The 21,174-nt window shown below is 45.0% G+C and overlaps 1 protein-coding gene and 1 long non-coding RNA gene across 4 annotated transcripts in view; one reads left to right on the top strand and one right to left on the bottom strand.

Moving 5' to 3' along the window:
• LOC142248955 (uncharacterized) overlaps positions 1–21,174 on the top strand; it is a 447,867-nt gene that overhangs the window by 135,168 nt on the left and 291,525 nt on the right. The gene's annotated exons all lie outside the window — the stretch shown is intronic.
• LOC142249340 (uncharacterized) overlaps positions 14,775–21,174 on the bottom strand; it is a 91,738-nt gene continuing 85,338 nt past the window's right edge. The window contains exon 8 of the mRNA XM_075320966.1: positions 14,775–14,778. Within this exon, the coding sequence (XP_075177081.1) occupies positions 14,775–14,778 (4 nt within the window). The remainder of the gene's footprint in view (positions 14,779–21,174) is intronic.

The following is a 21,174-nucleotide window of genomic DNA, read 5'->3' as shown; positions in this document are numbered from 1 at the left end:
TAAGTTCAAATGACTTAAAAGGGAATCTGTCAGCAGGTTTTGTTATTCAATCTGAGAGTATATACCATGACGAGTCCAGGATAGGCAACATATATACCAGGAAGGGAACATACATATATATATATATATATATATATATATATATATATATACACGAGAATTGGCCACATATATATCAGGATGGGTGACATATACAAGTGCATCTCAATAAATTAGAATATCATGAAAATTAAACTTAAATGCGGATTGCACATTTTCTGTTAGTAAGTATGGGCACCTCAACATAAAAGTGACATTAATATTCATTAATATTTTGTAGATCCTCCTTTTGCAAAAATAACAGCCTCTAGTCGCTTTCTGTAGCTTTTAATGAGTTCCTGGATCCTGGATGAAGGTATATTTGACCATTCCTGTTTACAAAATAATTCCAGTTCAGTTAAGGTTGATGGTCGCCGAGCATGGACAGCACGCTTCAAATCATCCCACAGATTTTCAATGATATTCAGGTCTGGGGACTGGGATGGCCATTCCAGAACATTGTAATTGTTCCTCTGCATGAATGCCTGAGTATATCTGGAGCGGTGTTTTGGATCATTGTCTTGCTGAAATATCCATCCCCTGCGTAACTTCAACTTCATCACTGATTCTTGCACATTATTGTCAAGAATCTGCTGATACTGAGTTGAATCCATGCGACCCTCAACTTTAAAAAGATTCCCGGTGCCGGCATTGGCCACACAGCCCCAAAGCATGATGGAACCTCCACCAAATTTTACTGTGGGTAGCAAGTGCTTTTCTTAGAATGCCGTGTTTTTTGCCTCCATGCATAACGCCTTTTTGTATGACCAAACAACTCAATCTTTGTTTCATCAGTCCACAGGACCTTCTTCCAAAATGTAACTGGCTTGTCCAAATGTGCTTTTGCATACCTCAGGCGACTGTGTTTGTGGCGTGCTTGCAGAAACGGCTTCTTTCGCATCACTCTCCCATACAGCTTCTCCTTGTGCAACGTGTGCTGTATTGCTGACCGATGCACAGTGATACCATCTGCAGCAAGATGATGCTGCAGGTCTTTGGAGGAGGTCTGTGGATTGTCCTTGACTGTTCTCACCATTCTTCTTCTCTGTCTTTCTGATATTTTTCTTGGCCTGCCACTTCTGGGCTTAACAAGAACTGTACCTGTGTTCTTCCATTTCCTTACTATGTTCCTCACAGTGGAAACTGACAGTTTAAATCTCTGAGACAACTTTTTGTATCCTTCCCATGAACAACTATGTTGAATAATCTGTTTACAGATCATTTGAGAGTTGTTTTGAGGAGCCCATGATGCCACTTTTCATATGAGATTCAAATAGGAGAACAACTTGCAAGTGGCCACCTTAAATACCTTTTCTCATGATTGGATACACCTGCCTATGAAGTTCAAAGCTCAATGAGGTTACAAAACCAATTTAGTACTTTAGTAAGTCAGTAAAAAGTAGTTAGTAGTGTTCAAATCAAGAAATTGATAAGGGTGCCCATACTTTTGCATCGGTCAAATTTTGTTTAAATGCGGATTGCACATTTTCTGTTAGTACAATAAACCTCATTTCAATCCAGAAATATCACTCAGTCCATCAGTTATTAGATATATGAAACTGAAATAGCTGCTGCAAAAACCCAAATTGTTATAAAGAAAAAAAGTTAACATTAATAGGGGTGCCCAAACTTTTTCATATGACTGTATATAGGAATAGATCCCTCTGTGTGTAATGACTCTATATAATATATAGGTATAGATTCCTCTGTGTGTAATGACTCTATATAATTTATAGGATAGATCCCTCTCTGTGTGTAATGACTATATAATATATAGGAATAGATCCCTCTGTGTGTAATGACTCTATATAATGTATACGTTTCCCTTTTTGTATTGAATTACTGAAATAAATTAACTTTTTGAGGATATTCTAATTTATTAAGATGCACTTGTATATAGCAGGTCATGGAACATATAAATGAGAATGGGCCCTGGATGAGGAACATACAGGATATACCAGGAAGAGGAACATATATACTAGGATGGGAAACATATAAACCAGGATGGGTCAAATATATATACACCAGGTTAGGCCACATATATACCAGGATGGGGACATATTAACCAGGGTGGGGAACATGTAAACCAAGATAGGCGAAATATATATACCAGGATGGGGGACATATATTCCATGATGGGGGACATATATACCAGGATAGATCCAGGATGGAGGACATTACTTCATAATGCAGGAGGGGTAGCTACTCATGTGTCCTTATAGGATTTAGAACAGTACAAGGGCCCATACATCTGACCACCATGCGGGGGTGGGGGTTGGGGGAGTTGGTCCAAATTTCACATTGGGACCCATCGGATTCTAGTTATGCCACTGAGTCTTATCTCTGCCATATCTATATCAGACAAACAAGGATTCTATCAAAACTACACCAAGCAGTCCAGTAACTACATCGCTGGAATCAGGACTTCTTGCTCTATATTATGCTGCTGTCAGATAATATGCCAAGAACTTAAAGACTGATTCCCTTTAAATTGGTTGTTTCCTACTTGGGGGACCCCTTCTAAAATTAAACAAAGCCCCATTGAAAATAAAAATAGCTTATACTCACCTCCTGGACAGTCGCCACTCCAGCATCTGCCGATACTCACGTGACGTTGGGTTTTGTGATGTGAGGAAAACAGACCATTAGAGGCGGCTGATTGGCTGCAGCGCTCACATGACATAACTATATCACACAAGTGCAGGAAATTCAGCGCTGACATCGCTCAGCAAAGAGAAGAAAGAAGCCGTGTATCAAAGGAGGATCCAGAAATCAATGAAATATATTTACTAAATCACAGATGAGACAAATACATTGAAAGTCCTTATAAAACCTGTAGGCTTGGAAACAAAATACACAACACCCTATTGGGCACAACCTTTTGTGTATTTTGTTTCTATAAACATACGAGTTTTTACACATCTTTAATGTATTTGTTTTGTCTGTGATTTAATGCTGTAAATATATTTCATTCATTTGGGGATCCTCCTTTGATACATAATTATTATTTTATTATTTCTTTCCTATAGTGTTTAGTATTTTTTGAGATGACCCCTTTAGAGCCCCCTCCTCTCTCAGTGTCGACATTGCTGGTATGGCACCAATCCAGGAGGTTTAGTTTAAACTATTTTCATTTTCAGTGAACTCTGAAGTGAACAACCCTTTTAATCTAAGTATAGAAGGTCACTACTACTTTAGTGGCCTGTATGTGCTTAGGATGGGCCGGTCTGGCCTTCTTCTTGCTAAGGAAGTTTGTGTACTATTATGTAGTTTGGAATAATCCCAGTGTAGACTTACCTCTAGATTGAATGCTAGGAGGATCGAACTGTAAACCATCAATGCTGTCCTGGGAGTCGTTTGTCACTCCTTGATAGACTGTATCAACCAACTTCCTGGACGTTGGGGTTACTGTCTGATTTGCAAATTCTACATCCATGTCAGGCACTAAAGAGCCGCTCCTGCAGGAGAGATCCAAAAAGTCAGGTTAGAAGTGTGGCGTAATCAGTGTATTGTATGTGACAGCAGAAGGGGGGATATAGAGGAGGAGGATCATTATGATAAGGAATACCTATTTTTGACCACCTGGACATTCACTTTTATACAAGTATATATTGACTATCACTTGCAACATTTTCAAGATGATTGTAAAGATGATGCAACTTTTTTATTTGAAATTATACTTGATTAACCTGTCACATTCAGAAATGCTATTTATGCCACTATATAGGGTTAATCTGCAGGTAAATAGTAACTAAACCCTGACAGCTGGCAAGAAGTGCGGCTACAGGGAGAAAACGGAGTGGCTTCCAGTCATTGGGGAGGTGCAGGGAGCGGTTACAGTCACTGCTGAATACACAGTGAGTGCACGGTTGTCACTCCCCAGCACATTGATTGACAGTCTGCTCTGTACATATAATCTACATACACCCTGCAGAGCAGGCGGTCTATCAAAGTGTCTCTGAGTGATTACAGCCACAGTCATAGTGTAGTGAGGAGTGAATGTAACGGCTCCCTGCACCACTCCCCACTCGCTCTCTCTCTCTCTCTTTCTCTCTCTATCTATCTACCAACATATATATATATATATATATATAAAATGTATGTATGTGGCGAGGGTATTCACTTTATAGAAGGGGAATGTAGTGCAGATAGTGACCAGGGCACAAGTAATGAACTTGGGGGTGGTACGGGGGGAAGGGTTAGGACAGTTAATACAGTAAGCAGGAATACAGGTACAGAGTCATACGTAATGTGCATGTACACTGATGCCCGAAGCCTCACAAATAAGGTGGAGGAATTAGAATTAATATTGTTGGAAGAAAATTATGATATAGTGGGGATATCAGAGACATGGCTGGATGAGAGCTATGACTGGGCTGTTAATTTACAGGGTTATAGCCTATTCAGGAATGACCGTACAAATAAGCGAGGGGGAGGTGTGTGTCTATATGTAAAATCATCCTTAAAACCCATCCTGCGTGACAACATATGTGAGGGTACTGAGAATGTAGAGTCCCTATGGGTGGAGATAAGGGGGGGGAGAATGAATAATAAAATACTGATAGGGGTGTGTTATAAGACGCCGAATATTATGGAAGAGGTAGAGAATCTCCTCATAAAGCAAATTGATAAAGCAGCGAGTCTCGGAGAGGTAATTATTATGGGGGACTTTAACTATCCTGATATAAATTGGGGAACAGAAACTTGCAGTTCCAGCAAAGGAAATAGATTTTTGATAACAATGAAAGATAATTACCTTTCACAAATGGTACAGGACCCCACAAGAGGGGGAGCACTACTAGACCTTGTAATAACCAATAGGCCAGACCGCATATCAAATATACAAGTTGGGGGTTACTTGGGGAATAGTGATCACAAAATAATAAGTTTTCATGTATTCTTTAGTAAGATGTCTAGTAGAGGGGCTACAAGGACACTAAACTTCAGGAAAGCAAATTTTAAGCGGTTGAGAGATGATCTTAGTGTAATAAACTGGGATGATGTACTAAGTAATAAAAGTACATAAAGCAAATGGGAGACTTTTATGAGCATCCTGAATAGGGCTTGTGCAGAAAATATACCCTATGGGAACAAACATGCTAGAAATAGGAGGAAACCCCTATGGCTAAATAGAGCTATAAGGGAAGCAATAAAAGAAAAACAGAAAGCCTTAAAAGAATTAAAGAGGGTAGGTAGTGATGAGGCATTATATAATTATAGAAAATTAAATAAAATATGTAAAAAGCAAATTAAGTTATCTAAGTTTGAGACAGAGAGACTCATTGCGAGAGAAAGTAAAAATAATCCTAAAATATTCTTTAACTACATAAACAGTAAAAAACTGAAAAGCGATAGTGTTGGCCCCCTTAAAAATAGTCTTGGTGAAATGGTGGAAGGGGATGAGGGTAAAGCCAACCTGCTGAATGACTTTTTTTCTACGGTTTTTATACAAGTATATGCCATGGCAGATGACATGACCAGTGATGCCATAAATTCACCCTTGAATATTACCTGCTTAACCCAGCAGGAAGTACGCCGCCGCCTCGAAATCACTAAGGTTGACAAATCTCCGGGCCCGGATGGCATACACCCCAGAGTACTACAGGAATTGAGTTCTCTGATAGATAGACCATTATTTTTAATCTTCTCAGATTCCTTAATAACAGGGTCGGTACCGCAGGACTGGCGCATAGCAAATGTGGTGCCAATATTCAAAAAGGGGACAAAAACTGAGCCGGGAAATTATAGGCCGGTAAGTTTAACCTCTACGGTTGGTAAAATCCTTGAGGGTTTCTTGAGAGATGCTATACTGGAGTATCTCAAGAAAAATAACCTTATGACAGAGTATCAACATGGGTTTATGAGGGATCGATCCTGTCAAACTAATTTGATCAGCTTCTATGAAGAGGTAAGTTCAAGCCTGGACTAGGGAAATGCAGTGGATGTTGTGTATATGGACTTTTCAAAAGCTTTTGATACGGTGCCACACAAAAGGTTGGTACATAAAATGAGAATAATGGGGATAGGGGAAAATATGTGTAACTGGGTTAAAAACTGGCTCAGTGATAGGAAACAAAGGGTGGTTATTAATGGTACGTACTCGGACTGGGTCTCAGTTCATAGTGGGGTACCACAGGGGTCAGTATTGGGCCCGCTTCTTTTCAACATATTTATAAATGACCTTGTTGGGGGCATGCGGAGTAGAATTTCAATATTTGCAGATGATACTAAACTCTGCAGGGTAATCAATACAGAGGAGGATAATTTTATATTACAGGGAGATTTATGTAAATTGGAGGATTGGGCTGAGAAGTGGCAATTGAAGTTTAATGTAGATAAATGTAAGGTCATGCACTTGGGTAGAGGAAATAACATTTATGATTATGTACTTAATTGTAGAACACTGGGTAAAACAGACACAGAAAAAGACTTGGGTGTATGGGTGGATGGTAAACTTCACTTTAGTGGACAGTGTCAGGCATCTGCTGCCAGGGCTAATAAAATAATGGGATGTATTAAAAGAGGTATAAGTGTTCATGAAAAAAATATAGTTCTACCTCCTGTACAAGTCACTAGTGCGACCGCACTTAGAATACTGTGTACAATTCTGGTCACCGATATATAAGAAGGACATAGCTGAACTGGAGAGGGTGCAGAGAAGAGCCACCAAGATTATTAGAGGAATGGGGGGGCTGCAATACCAAGACAGGTGTTATTAAACTTGGGGTTATTTAGTTTGGAAAAACGAAGGCTATGGGGGGATCTAATCACAATGTATAAATATATGAGGGGACAGTACAGAGACCTTTCCAAAGATCTTTTTACACCTAGGCCTGCGACTGGAACACGGGGGCATCTGCTACGTCTTGAGGAAAGAAGGTTTAATCATAATCACAGACGAGGATTCTTTACTGTACGAGCAGTGTGACTATGGAACTCTCTGCCACATGCTGTTGTAATGAGTGATTCACTACTAACATTTAACCAGAGCCTGGACGCCTTTCTTGAAAAATTTAATATTACCAGTTATGTATATTAGATTTTATGACAGGGTATTGATCCAGGGAACTAGTCTGATTGCCGGATGTGGAGTCAGGAAGGACATTTTTTCCCCATTGGAACTTGTTTGCCACATTGGTTTTTTTTTGCCTTCCTCTGGATCAACATGTTAGGCTACGGGTTGAACTAGATGGACTAAAGCCTGCTTTACATGGTACGATCGATTGTGCGATTTCACAATCGATCGTACCCGCCCCCGTCCTTTCTGCGTCACGGGCAAATCGCTGCCCGTGTCGCACAAAGTCAGTAACCCCCGTCACACATACTTACCTCTCGTGCGACCTCGCTGTGGGCGGCGAACGTCCACTTCCTGAAGTGGGAGGGACGTTTGGCGTCACAGCGACGTCACACGGCCGCCGGCCAATAGAAGCGGAGGGGCGGAGATGAGCAGGATGTAAACATCCCGCCCACCTCCTTCCTTCCACATAGAGCCGGCGGCGGCCGCGGGAGGCAGGTGAGCTGGTCATCGTTCCCGTGGTGTCACACGGAGCGGCGTGTGCTACCACGGAAACGATGATCAACCAAATTAAACGATATTATGAAACCTAACGAGCAGTACCCGACTCACGATTTGTGAGCGATACTGCATCGCTAGGAGGTGTCACACAGGCCGGCATCGCCAGCGATGCCGGATGTGCGTCACAAAAACCGTGACCCCGACGATCTATCGCACGATAGATTGTCTGGTGTAAAGCAGCCTTTAGAGTCTCCCTTCAACCTTAAAAACTATGATACTATGATACTACACAATGGATATAGAAAGTATTCAGACCCTGTTAAGTTTTTCACTCTTTGTTTCATTGCAGCCATTTGGTAAATTCAAAAAAGATCATTTTTTTTTCTCATTAATGTACGCTCTGCACCCCATCTTGACAGAAAAAATGTATTAAACAAGAAAAACTGAAATATCACATGGTCATAAGGGTATGTGCGCACGTTGCTTTTTACCTGCTTTTTACCTGCTTTTTTGCTGCTTTTTCTTCTGCGCTGTTTAATGCCAAAATGGATGTGTTCTTCTATTCAAGCAAAGTCTATGGGAATTTGGGTTTCTTGTTCACACTATGTTGTTCAAAATGCTGCCTTTTTGAGGCAGAACTTTGGTCAAAAACTCAGCTTTTCAAAGAAGCAACATGTCAATTGTTTTTGCCATTTGGGTTTTGCACTGCAAAGCTGAGTTTTTGACCAAAGTTCTGCCACAAAAAGGCAGCATTTTGAACAACATAGTGTGAACAAGAAACCCAAATTCCCATAGACTTTGCTTGAATAGAAGAACACATCCATTTTGGCATTAAACAGCGCAGAAGAAAAAGCAGCAAAAAAGCAGGTAAAAAGCAGGTAAAAAGCAACGTGCGCACATACCCTTAGTATTCAGAGTCTTTGCTCAGACACTCATGTTTAAGTCACATGCTGTCCATTTCCTTGTGATCCTCCTTGAGATGGTTCTACTCTTTCATCGGAGTCCAGCTGTGTTTAATTAAACTGATAGGACTTTATTTGGAATGGCACACACCGGTCTATACAAGACCTTACAGCTCACACTGCATGTCAGACCAAATGAGAATCATGAGGTCAAAGGAACTGCCCAAGGAGCTCAGAGACATAATTTTGGCAAGGCACAGATCTGGCCAAGGTTACAAAAGATTTTCTGCAGTACTCAAGTTCCTAAGAGCACAGTGGCCATCATAATCCTTAAATGAAAGAAGTTTAGGACCACCAGGACTCTTGCTAGACCTGGTCGTCCAGCAAAACTGAGCAATCACTGGAGATGAGCCTTGGTGAAAGAGATAAAGAAGAACCCCAAGATCACTATGTCTGAGCTCCAGAGATGCATTAGGGAGACAGGAGAAAGTTCCACAAAGTCAACTGTCACTGCAGCCTCCACCTGTCGGGCCTTTATGGCAGAGTTTCCCAACAGAAGCCTCTCCTCAGTGCAAGACATATGAAAGCCTGCACAGAGTTTGTATAAAACACATAAAGGACTCCCAGACTATGAGAAATAAGATTCTCTGGTCTGATGAGACGAAGATAGAATTTCTTGGTGATAATAGTAAGTGGTATGTGTGGAGAAAACCAGGCACTCCTCATCACCTGCCCAATACAATCCCAACAGTGAAACATGGTGGTGGCAGCATCATGCTATGGGGGTGTTTTTCAGATGGGGGCCGGACGAATGGTTGTGTGCCGCCCCCGTGCCAGCAGCCGGTCGCTGCTTGGATCCGGGCCTTCAGGGGTGGTGGCTCGAGGGTCTCCGGACCCGGGGGACTCGCAGACACACCGAATAAAATGGGGGACGTAGATGTACAGGCTAGGCCGTAATAGGTTAGTGACACCACCCACGATGTGTGGTGAGGTGGGACACCGGTGGCTCTGGTGCAGGGGAGATGACGACCGCAGGGGGTGCTGGTGTACTCACTGTTAGTAACACACACGAGTCTCTGGTAAACAAAGGTGGTGGTGGCCGGTGCCGCAGCCAGTTGCGTTCGGGATCCCCCACCGGCTGGTGGTCTCTATCCTTTACCTGCACGTTGTGTAAGGTGGACTTTCCCAGTATAAAACTCAGGAGTCCGCTCCCGGCTGGATGTGGCCTAAAGAGCCGTGCCCGCAGAAGCTGGCCCGTGGGATCTATGGGCCCTGGCGGTGACCTCTTATCCCTAATCGGTGGGCTGTTGTCTTCTATGAAAGACTTTGGTTGGACAGGACCTCTAGTCCTGGCCTGAATCGGCGAATTAACCAGTTCCACTTGTTTCTGGTTCCTGGCTTCAGGGTCCAAGTACGGTTTCCGGGTCATTTTCCCGTGTCGGTACCGGCGGGCTCCAACCCTGGCCCGGTGCACCTCCGTTCCACCGAGCCATCTTTCCGTCTCCTGCTGACTGAGACCACCGTCTGCCTCCTAGCCAGTGGCACCAGGGCTCCTACCCTGGTACCTCTTAGTCAGCTTCAGGCCTGACACACAGGCCTGACCTCCACTCCACACTCAACTCTACGCAAACCTGCACTAGACTCCCTTTTTCCTGCCCTGAGCCATCTAAACCCCTGGGTGGGCGTGTCCCAACCGCCTGGTCACGCCCACTGGTGTGTCTATCTGTCCCTAAGGGGGGGTGACTAGGGTTTTCTGGTTGGCTGTGTGTTTCCTGGTGAGGGAAGGTGTTATGCATGGGCCTATTTGTGACTACCTGGTTTTGCCAGGGCGTCACAGTTGGAATTGAAGGAAAGATGACTGCGGCCTAGTACGGAGATATCGTCGCCGAAAGCCTCTTCCAGAGTGTTCTGGAACTCAGACTTGGTTAAAGTTTCACCTTTCAATAAAACAATGACCCTAACCGCACAACTAAAATAACAAAGGAGAGGCTTCAGAACAACTCTATGACCATTCTTGACCGGCCCAGCCAGAGCCCTGACCTAAACTCAATTGAGCATCTCTGGAGAGACCTGAAAATGGCTGTCCAACCTGACGGAGCTAGAGAGGATCTTCAAGGAAGAATGGCAGAGGATCCCCAAATCCAAGTGTGAAAAACTTGTTGCATCATTCTCAAGAAGACTCATGGCCGTACTAGCTCAAAAGCAAAGGATGCTTCTACTCAATACTAAGCAAATGGTCTGAATACTTATGACCATGTGATATTTCAGTTTTTCTAGTTTAATAAATTTGCAAAAATTTCTGTAGCGCCCCTGAATCCATCAGGGAGCTACAAGGTACTGCATCCCCACCAGGATGCAGGGCCTACCCCCAGGGACTCAGAAGACCAGTGCCGGTAACACCCAAACATTCACGTTTATCCCTGTTTTAGTCCCTAAATTCCCCAAAGACTGGTGACAGACTAGGGTTGGACCCAGGGGATGGCCACCTAGAGGGTGAAGCTGATCCAGTCCACTAGATGACCAGGTGGGAGGAGCAGACAGTGGAGAGTCAGTAGTTGGTCGGTGACAGTGAAGGCATGTGGAAGCACTGACAGAAGTGTGACAGTGACCTGAGGGCCCAGGCGTGTGGTTGCTGATGGAGTACGATGGAGTACTCCCGAAACCATAGCACCAACGGGGTACATAATCCTAGGTCAGGCAAAAGCTCCAGGCAGACCTGATAAAATCTGCACAGTGAGGGGACCATCAAGGACCTCACTGACCTTTGAAGTTTGGGACACAGTAGCAATGGGAGAACCGGGGAACAGGACCAGAGACTCCGACCCCACAGGGTTCACGCTACCGCCATACGGACAACCGTTGAAACACTACGAAAGAGGGGACCCCCAGATGTTCCAAGCCACGGGGACCCACCAACCAGAGACAGGTGCAGGGGAAAGAAGCCACTAGGTCACTACACCGGCACTGGGACTAAGAAGAACAGAGGTTAAGACCAGCCTTCCTCAGGTAACCAGTTCACTAGAGACAGTGAGCAAAGACACCAGTTATACTGCAACCCCTTGTGTGGCCTACCTTCTTTCCGCAACCATCAACATCACATACCCTCTGGGGCTCGGCCCTGCTTGCAGAAGGCCAAACATCCAGGATACCACCAACACCTGCCTCAGTAGTGAGAACTGTGCAGCGGCGGCTCCATCTTCATAGCTGCAACCCGCAAGTGGTGTCACGTTATAAACTGTATTCTAACCGCCTTTGTATATGTATCCCTTTTAAAAAGTGTCCCCAGGGTCACCGGAAGCGGGCAACGGCCACAGCACACCCGTGACACAGCATCTCCGTACATATACGGCCCAGGACCGAGTACACCATCATCCTGGGCGACACATTTCTACATTTCTGTTTTTTTTCTGTTAAGCTGCGGTGCAGAGTGGACATAAATGAGAAAAAAATGCATTTTTTTGAATTCACCAAATGGCTGCAATGAAACAAAGCGTGAAAAATTTAAAGGAGTCAAGGAGTTTGAATACTTTCCATACCCACTATATACATATATATATATATATATATATATATATATATATATATATATATATATATATATACATATATATATATATATATATTTCTGTAGATAAATAGTATTTCTGGAAGTGGAAAATGCCTATAAAGTTGCTAAAGGGCAAAAAGAAATTGCAGCAATTCATCAAACATTTTCCACCCCTTTTTGATTAATTTATCGTAACTTTTGTCAGCACAAAAAAAAAACCATGATGAAAAAATACTTAAAGGGAAAGTGATAGCCCCTATAAATAGGAGATGATAATATGTGTCCAAAACCCCTTCTCCTACATTGTAGCTTCTCCCTGCAGTGACCTTGGCACACACCCTGGGCTGTCAGGTGACAGCTGTAAGAGGGGATCGGTGCCAACTTTGTGAAGACAGTTCCCCTGTAACTGCTCTGTGCTAAGTGCGAGCCAAGTAGTGAGAGGAGGAACTGCCAGGAGCTGAGGTCTGGGATGAGGTAAATACCAGCGGCGTGGAGCGGTGATTGCAGCCTGACGTTATTAGTACAGGCTACAGATCACGGCCAACGCCGTGTTCAGAGCACAGCAGAGAAATAATCACGCTGCTGTGCCCTGAACTCACTGACACAGCTCTACTATGCATTATACAGTGGAGCACTTTATGGGGAACATTAAACTGTGGAGCACTATAAGGGGCATATTATACTATGGAGCACTATATGGGGCACATTATACTGTGGAGCACTATAAGGGGCATATTATACTGTGGAGCACTATATGGGGCACATTATACTGTGGAGCACTATAAGGGGCATATTATACTATGGAGCACTATATGGGGCACATTATACTGTGGAGCACTATAAGGGGCATATTATACTGTGGAGCACTATAAGGGGCATATTATACTGTGGAGCACTATATGGGGCATATTATACAGCGGAGCACTATATGGGGCATATTATACTGTGGAGCACTATATGGGGCACATTATACAGCGGAGCACTATATGGGGCATATTATACTGTGGAGCACTATATGGGGCACATTATACAGTCGAGCACTATATGGGGCACATTATACTGTGGAGCACTATAAGGGGCATATTATACTATGGAGCACTATATGGGGCACATTATACTGTGGAGCACTATAAGGGGCATATTATACTATGGAGCACTATATGGGGCACATTATACTGTGGAGCACTATAAGGGGCATATTATACTGTGGAGCACTATAAGGGGCATATTATACTGTGGAGCACTATATGGGGCATATTATACAGCGGAGCACTATATGGGGCATATTATACTGTGGAGCACTATATGGGGCACATTATACAGCGGAGCACTATATGGGGCATATTATACTGTGGAGCACTATATGGGGCACATTATACAGTCGAGCACTATATGGGGCACATTATACTGTGGAGCACTATATGGGGCATATTATACTGTGGAGCACTATATGAGGCGCATTATACTGTAAAGCACTATATGGGGCACATTATACAGTGGAGCACTATATGGAGCACATTATACAGTGGAGCACTATAAGGGGCACATTATACTGTGGAGCACTATAAGGGGCATATTATACTGTGGAGCACTATAAGGGGCATATTATACTGTGGAGCACTATATGGGGCATATTATACAGCGGAGCACTACATGGGGCACATTATACAGTGGAGCACTATATGGAGCACATTATACAGTGGAGCACTATAAGGGGCACATTATACAGTGGAGCACTATATGGAGCACATTATACAGTGGAGCACTATAAGGGGCACATTATACAGTGGAGCACTATATGGGGCACATTATACAGTGGAGCACTATATGGAGCACATTATACAGTGGAGCACTATAAGGGGCACATTATACAGTGGAGCACTATATGGGGCACATTATACAGTGGATCACTATATGGAGCACGTTATACAGCGGAGCACTATAAGGGGCACATTATACAGTGGAGCACTATATGGGGCACATTATACAGTGGATCACTATATGGAGCACGTTATACAGCGGAGCACTATAAGGGGCACATTATACAGTGGAGCACTATACTGGCTGTCCTCAGTGACACTTTCTACATTTCAATATTGCTTTGCAGGCACCAACAAAATGGCTCCGCACTGATGCGAATTTCATCAGCTGCTCCCCCTAGTGTTTAAAAGTAGAAAATATAAAACTTTTTAAATTACTCTTCATATTTTACTCAATTAAAATAAATTATATTTAAATAAAAAATTAAATCATTCATATTTTACATTTTTTTCAGTTGTTGAATAAAATGTTGTTGTTTTTTTTGAGGGGCACTTTCCCTTTAAAGAAACCAGATAAATGAATGTGGCCTTGATGTGGCTAACAGTAGTGATGTCCTCGGCTGCAGCTGATAACAGTTATATTCCTCCCGGCTTATTATCACTGTATCTTTCACACTCATATATAAGAACTTACCTAAATATTATTATGGTTATTTTTATAACGATGAAATATTTGTTTAAAAACACCATCATCTGTAGAGAGAGATGAAAGGAGAGAAGGGTGAGGGTACAGTAATGACAGTGGGAATCCCCCATCATCCTGTGCTGTGGCTTCTAGTCCGCTCTGCTGCAGTCTATACTCCTAGATGGGAGCGACGCAGCAGATGATGGACAAGTCACTACAGGAGGGGAAATGGAGCAAATGTTGTTATAAATTTCCTACATGTTCATATCAGTCGTAGATTGTTATTTTAACTGTCAAAAAGGGAAAAATGAAAACTGGGAATTACGGTATATCGTAGGAGCGTTTAATTGAATAAATTTCACCTCCCTTCTTTACATAAATGAGATTAAAAAAATCCTCACTGCTCGTATGTGTGGTTTATAGGAATTCATTATATTAGATTGTAAACCCCACTGTGGAGACATCAGATATGAGAATATAATCTGCGTATATCCCCCAATAGTACATGATAAGATACACATCCTATGCCATATGCGGACTGCGCCCTAATAACATAAATATGAATGTGGAGATTAATTCATCGTTACTTACTTTCTGTATTATTTCAGTGGACTGTCTTTGATAGTCTGCTGATGATCGGTCCTGGAGACTGGGCGTATATGTTCTGTTTACAATCTTGAATGTTAATGGTAGTACGTTTTTAGCAGTTGTGCTTGTCTCTAGCCTAGTAGTCGTTGGGGGCCTAGTACTGGTTGGACGCTTTGTGGTAGTGGAAAGCTGTGTTGTAGTTGGAGGCTGTGTGGTAGTTGGAGGTCGTGTGGTAGTTGGAGGCCCTATGGGAGTGAGAGGCTGTGTTGTAGTTGAAGGCTCTGTGGTAGTGGGAGGCTGTGTTGTAATTGGAGGCTCTGTGGTAGTAGGAGGCTGTGTTGTAGTTGGAGGCTCTGTGGTAGTGGGAGGCTGTTTTGTAGTTGGAGACTCTGTGGTAGTGGGAGGCTGTGTTGTAGTTGGAGGCTCTGTTGTAGTTGGAGGCTCTGTTGTAGTTGGAGGCTCAGTGGTTGTGGGAGGCTGTGTTGTAGTTGGAGGCTCTGTAGCAATGAGAGGCTGTCTTGTAGTTGGAGTCTTTGTGGTTGTGAGAGTCTGTGTTGTAGTTGGAGGCTCAATGGTAGTGAGAGGCTGTGTTGTAGTCAGAGGCTGTGTTGTAGTTTGAGGCTGTGTTGTAGTTTGAGGCTGTGTTGTAGTTTGAGGCTGTGTTGTAGTTTGAGGCAGTGTTGTAGTGGGAGGCTGTGTTGTAGTGGGAGGCTGTGTTGTAGTGGGAGGTTCTGTTGTAGTTGGAGGCTCTGTTGTAGTTGGAGGCTCTGTTATTGTGGGAGGCTGTGTTGTAGTGGCAGGCTGTGTTGTACTGGGAGGCTGTGTTGTAGTGGGAGGCTGTGTTGTAGTGGAAAGCTGTGTTGTATTTGGGGGCTCTGTTGTAGTTGGAGGCTGTGTTGTAGTGGGAGGCTGTGTTGTAGTGGGAGGCTGTGTTGTAGTGGGAGGCTGTGTTGCAGTTGGGGGCTGTGTTGTAAATGGAGGCTCTGTTGTAGTTGGATGCTCAGTGGTTGTGGGAGGTTGTGTTGTAGTTGGAGGCTCTGTTGTAGTGGGAGGCTGTGTTGTAGTGGGAGGCTGTGTTGTAGTGGGAGGCTGTGTTGTAGTGGAAGGTTCTGTTGTAGTTGGAGGCTCTGTTGTAGTTGGAGGCTCTGTTGTTGTGGGAGGCTGTGTTGTAGTGGGAAGCTGTGTTGTACTGGGAGGCTGTGTTGTAGTGGGAGGCTGTGTTGTAGTGGAAAGCTGTGTTGTATTTGGGGGCTCTGTTGTAGTTGGAGGCTGTGTTGTAGTGGGAGGCTGTATTGTAGTGGGAGGCTGTATTGTAGTGGGAGGCTGTCTTGTAGTGGGAGTTTGTGTTGTAGTTGGAGGCTGTGTTGTAGTTGGAGGCTCAGTGGTTGTGGAAGGTTCAGTTGTAGTTGGAGGCTCTGTTGTAGTTGAAGGCTCAGTGGTTGTGGGAGGTTGTGTTGTAGTTGGAGGCTGTGTTGTAGTTGGAGGCTGTGTTGTAGTTGGAGGCTCAGTGGTTGTGGGAGCTTGTGTTGTGGTTGGAGGCTCTGTAGTAGTTGGAGGCTCAGTGGTTGTGGGAGGTTGTGTTGTAGTTGGAGGCTGTGTTGTAGTTGGAGGCTCAGTGGTTGTGGGAGGTTGTGTTGTAGTTGGAGGCTCTGTTGTAGTTGGAGGCTCTGTTGTAGTTGGAGGCTCAGTGGTTGTGGGAGGTTGTGTTGTAGTTGGAGGCTCTGTTGTAGTTGGAGGCTTAGTGGTTCTGGGAGGTTCTGTTGTAGTTGGAGGCTCTGTTGTAATCGCAGGCTCTGTTGTAGTTGGAGGCTCAGTGGTTGTGGGAAGTTGTGTTGTAGTTGGAGGCTCTATTGTAGTTGGAGGCTCAGTAGTTGTGGGAGGTTGTGTTGTAGTTGGAGGCTCTGTTGTATTTGGAGGCTCAGTGGTTGTGGGAGGTTGTGTTGTAGTTGGAGGCTCTGTTGTAGTTGGAGGCTCAGTGGTTGTGGAAGGTTGTGTTGTAGTTGGAGGCTCTGTTGTAGTTGGAGGTTCAGTCATTGTGGAAAGTTCTGTTGTAGTTGGAGGCTCTGTTGTAGTTAGAGGCTCAGTGGTTGTGGTAGGTTGTGTTGTAGTTGGAGTCTCTGTTGTAGTTGGAGGCTCAGTGGTTGTGGGAGGTTGTGTTGTAGTTGGAGGCTCTGTAGTAGTTGGAGGCTCAGTGGTTGTGGGAGGTTGTGTTGTAGTTGGAGGCTCAGTGGTTGTGGGAGGTTGTGTTGTAGTTGGAGGCTCTGTTGTAGATGGAGGCTCTGTTGTAGTTGGAGGCTCAGTGGTTGTGGGAGGTTGTGTTGTGGTTGGAGGTTCTGTTGTAGTTGGAGGCTCAGTGGTTTTGGGAGGTTGTGTTTTAGTTGGAGGCTCTGTTGTAGTTGGAGGCTCAGTGGTTGTGGGAGGTTGTGTTGTAGTTAGAGGCTCTGTTGTAGTTGGAAGCTCAGTGGTTGTGGAAGGTTCTGTTGTAGTTGGAGGCTCTGTTGTAGTTGGAGGTTCAGTGGTTGTGGGAGGTTGTGTTGTAGTTGGAGGCTCTGTTGTAGTTGGAGGTTCAGTGGTTGTGGAAGGTTGTGTTGTAGTTGGAGGCTCAGTGGTTGTGGGAGGTTGTGTTGTATTTGGAGGTTCTGTTGTAATCGCAGGCTCTGTTGTAGTTGGAGGCTCAGTGGTTGTGGGAGGTTGTGTTGTATTTGGAGGTTCTGTTGTAATCGCAGGCTCTGTTGTAATTGGAGGCTCAGTGGTTGTGGGAAGTTGTGTTGTAGTTGGAGGCTCTGTTGTAGTTGGAGGCTCAGTGGTTGTGGGAGGTTGTGTTGTAGTTGGAGGCTCTGTTGTAGTTGGAGGCTCAGTGGTTGTGGGAGGTTGTGTTGTAGTTAGAGGCTCTGTTGTAGTTGGAGGCTCAGTGGTTGTGGGAGGTTGTGTTGTAGTTGGAGGCTCAGTGGTTGTGGAAGGTTCTGTTGTAGTTGGAGGCTCTGTTGTAGTTGGAGGTTCAGTGGTTGTGGGAGGTTGTGTTGTAGTTGGAGGCTTAGTGGTTGTGGGAGGTTGTGTTGTAGTTGGAGGCTCTGTTGTAGTTGGAGGCTCAGTGGTTGTGGAAGGTTCTGTTGTAGTTGGAGGCTTTGTTGTAGTTGGAGGTTCAGTGGTTGTGGGAGGTTGTTTTGTAGTTGGAGGCTCAGTGGTTGTGGGAGGTTGTGTTGTAGTTGGAGGCTCTGTTGTAGTTGGAGGCTCAGTGGTTGTGGAAGGTTCTGTTGTAGTTGGAGGCTCTGTTGTAGTTGGAGGTTCAATGGTTGTGGGAGGTTGTGTTGTAGTTGGAGGCTCAGTGGTTGTGGGAGCTTGTGTTGTAGTTGGAGGCTGTGTTGTAGTTGGAGGCTCAGTGGTTGTGGGAGGTTGTGTTATAGTTGGGGGCTCTGTAGTAGTTGGAGGCTCAGTGGTTGTGGAAGGTTGTGTTGTAGTTGGAGGCTGTGTTGTAGTTGGAGGCTCAGTGGTTGTGGGAGATTGTGTTGTAGTTGGAGGCTCTGTTGTAGTTGGAGGCTCAGTTGTTGTGGGAGGTTGTGTTGTAGTTGGAGGTTCTGTTGTAGTTGGAGGCTCAGTGGTTGTGGGAGGTTGTGTTGTAGTTGGAGGCTCTGTTGTAGTTGGAGGCTCAGTGGTTGTGGGAGGTTGTGTTGTAGTTAGAGGCTCTGTTGTAGTTGGAGGCTCAGTGGTTGTGGAAGGTTGTGTTGTAGTTGGAGGCTCTGTTGTAATCACAGGCTCTGTTGTAGTTGGAGGCTCTGTTGTAGTTGGAGGCTCAGTGGTTGTGGGAAGTTGTGTTGTAGTTAGAGGCTCTGTTGTAGTTGGAGGCTCAGTGGTTGTGGGAGGTTGTGTTGTAGTTGGAGGCTCTGTTGTAGTTGGAGGCTCAGTGGTTGTGGGAGGTTGTGTTGTAGTTGGAGGCTCAGGGGTTGTGGGACGTTGTGTTGTAGTTGGAGGCTCTGTTGTAGTTGGAGGCTCAGTGGTTGGGGAAGGTTCTGTTGTAGTTGGAGGCTCTGTTGTAGTTGGAGGTTCAGTGGTTGTGGGAGGTTGTGTTGTAGTTGGAGGCTCTGTTGTAGTTGGAGGCTCAGTGGTTGTGGGAGGTTGTGTTGTAGTTGGAGGCTTAGTGGTTGTGGGAGGTTGTGCTGTAGTTGGAGGCTCTGTTGTAGTTGGAGGCTCAGTGGTTGTGGGAAGTTGTGTTGTAGTTGGAGGCTCTGTTGTAGTTGGAGGCTCAGTGGTTGTGGGAGGTTGTGTTGTAGTTGGAGGCTCTGTTGTAGTTGGAGGCTCAGTGGTTGTGGGAGGTTGTGTTGTAGTTAGAGGCTCTGTTGTAGTTTGAGGCTCAGTGGTTGTGGAAGGTTGTGTTGTAGTTGGAGGCTCTGTTGTAATCGCAGGCTCTGTTGTAGTTGGAGGCTCTGTTGTAGTTGGAGGCTCAGTGGTTGTGGGAAGTTGTGTTGTAGTTGGAGGCTCTGTTGTAGTTGGAGGCTCAGTGGTTGTGGGAGGTTGTGTTGTAGTTGGAAACTCTGTTGTAGTTGGAGGCTCAGTGGTTGTGGGAGGTTGTGTTGTAGTTGGAGGCTCTGTTGTAGTTGGAGGCTCAGGGGTTGTGGGAGGTTGTGTTGTAGTTGGAGCCTCTGTTGTAGTTGGAGGCTCAGTGGTTGGGGAAGGTTCTGTTTTAGTTGGAGGCTCTGTTGTAGTTGGAGGTTCAGTGGTTGTGGGAGGTTGTGTTGTAGTTGGAGGCTCTGTTGTAGTTGGAGGCTCAGTGGTTGTGGGAGGTTGTGTTGTAGTTGGAGGCTTAGTGGTTGTGGGAGGTTGTGTTGTAGTTGGAGGCTCTGTTGTAGTTGGAGGCTCAGTGGTTGTGGGAGGTTGTGTTGTAGTTGGAGGCTCTGTTGTAGTTGGAGGCTCAGTGGTTGTGGAAGGTTGTGTTGTAGTTGGAGGCTCAGTGGCTGTGGGAGGTTGTGTTGTAGTTTGAGGCTCTGTTGTAGTTGGAGGCTCAGTGGTTGTGGGAGGTTGTGTTGTATTTGGAGGTTCTGTTGTAATCGCAGGCTCTGTTGTAGTTGGAGGCTCAGTGGTTGTGGGAAGTTGTGTTGTAGTTGGAGGCTCTGTTGTAGTTGGAGGCTCAGTGGTTGTGGGAGGTTGTGTTGTAGTTGGAGGCTCTGTTGTAGTTGGAGGCTCAGTGGTTGTGGGAGGTTGTGTTGTAGTTGGAGGCTCAGTGGTTGTGGAAGGTTCTGTTGTAGTTGGAGGCTCTGTTGTAGTTGGAGGTTCAGTGGTTGTGGGAGGTTGTGTTGTAGTTGGAGGCTTAGTGGTTGTGGGAGGTTGTGTTGTAGTTGGAGGCTCTGTTGTAGTTGGAGGCTCAGTGGTTGTGGAAGGTTCTGTTGTAGTTGGAGGCTTTGTTGTAGTTGGAGGTTCAGTGGTTGTGGGAGGTTGTTTTGTAGTTGGAGGCTCAGTGGTTGTGGGAGGTTGTGTTGTAGTTGGAGGCTCTGTTGTAGTTGGAGGCTCAGTGGTTGTGGAAGGTTCTGTTGTAGTTGGAGGCTCTGTTGTAGTTGGAGGTTCAATGGTTGTGGGAGGTTGTGTTGTAGTTGGAGGCTCAGTGGTTGTGGGAGGTTCTGTTGTAGTTGGAGGCTCTGTTGTAGTTGGAGGCTCAGTGGTTGTGGAAGGTTCTGTTGTAGTTGGAGGCTCTGTTGTAGTTGAAGGCTCAGTGGTTGTGGGAGCTTGTGTTGTAGTTGGAGGCTGTGTTGTAGTTGGAGGCTCAGTGGTTGTGGGAGCTTGTGTTATAGTTGGGGGCTCTGTAGTAGTTGGAGGCTCAGTGGTTGTGGGAGGTTGTGTTGTAGTTGGAGGCTGTGTTGTAGTTGGAGGCTCAGTGGTTGTGGGAGATTGTGTTGTAGTTGGAGGCTCTGTTGTAGTTGGAGGCTCAGTTGTTGTGGGAGGTTGTGTTGTAGTTGGAGGCTCAGTGGTTGTGGGAGGTTGTGTTGTAGTTGGAGGCTCTGTTGTAGTTGGAGGCTCAGTGGTTGTGGGAGGTTGTGTTGTAGTTAGAGGCTCTGTTGTAGTTGGAGGCTCAGTGGTTGTGGAAGGTTGTGTTGTAGTTGGAGGCTCTG

Source organism: Anomaloglossus baeobatrachus, chromosome 8 (genome assembly GCF_048569485.1).
Source record: "Anomaloglossus baeobatrachus isolate aAnoBae1 chromosome 8, aAnoBae1.hap1, whole genome shotgun sequence".
NCBI lineage: Eukaryota > Metazoa > Chordata > Amphibia > Anura > Aromobatidae > Anomaloglossus > Anomaloglossus baeobatrachus.
The sequence above is the reverse complement of the archived record's forward strand: the minus strand, read 5'-3'. Positions and strand labels throughout refer to the sequence as shown.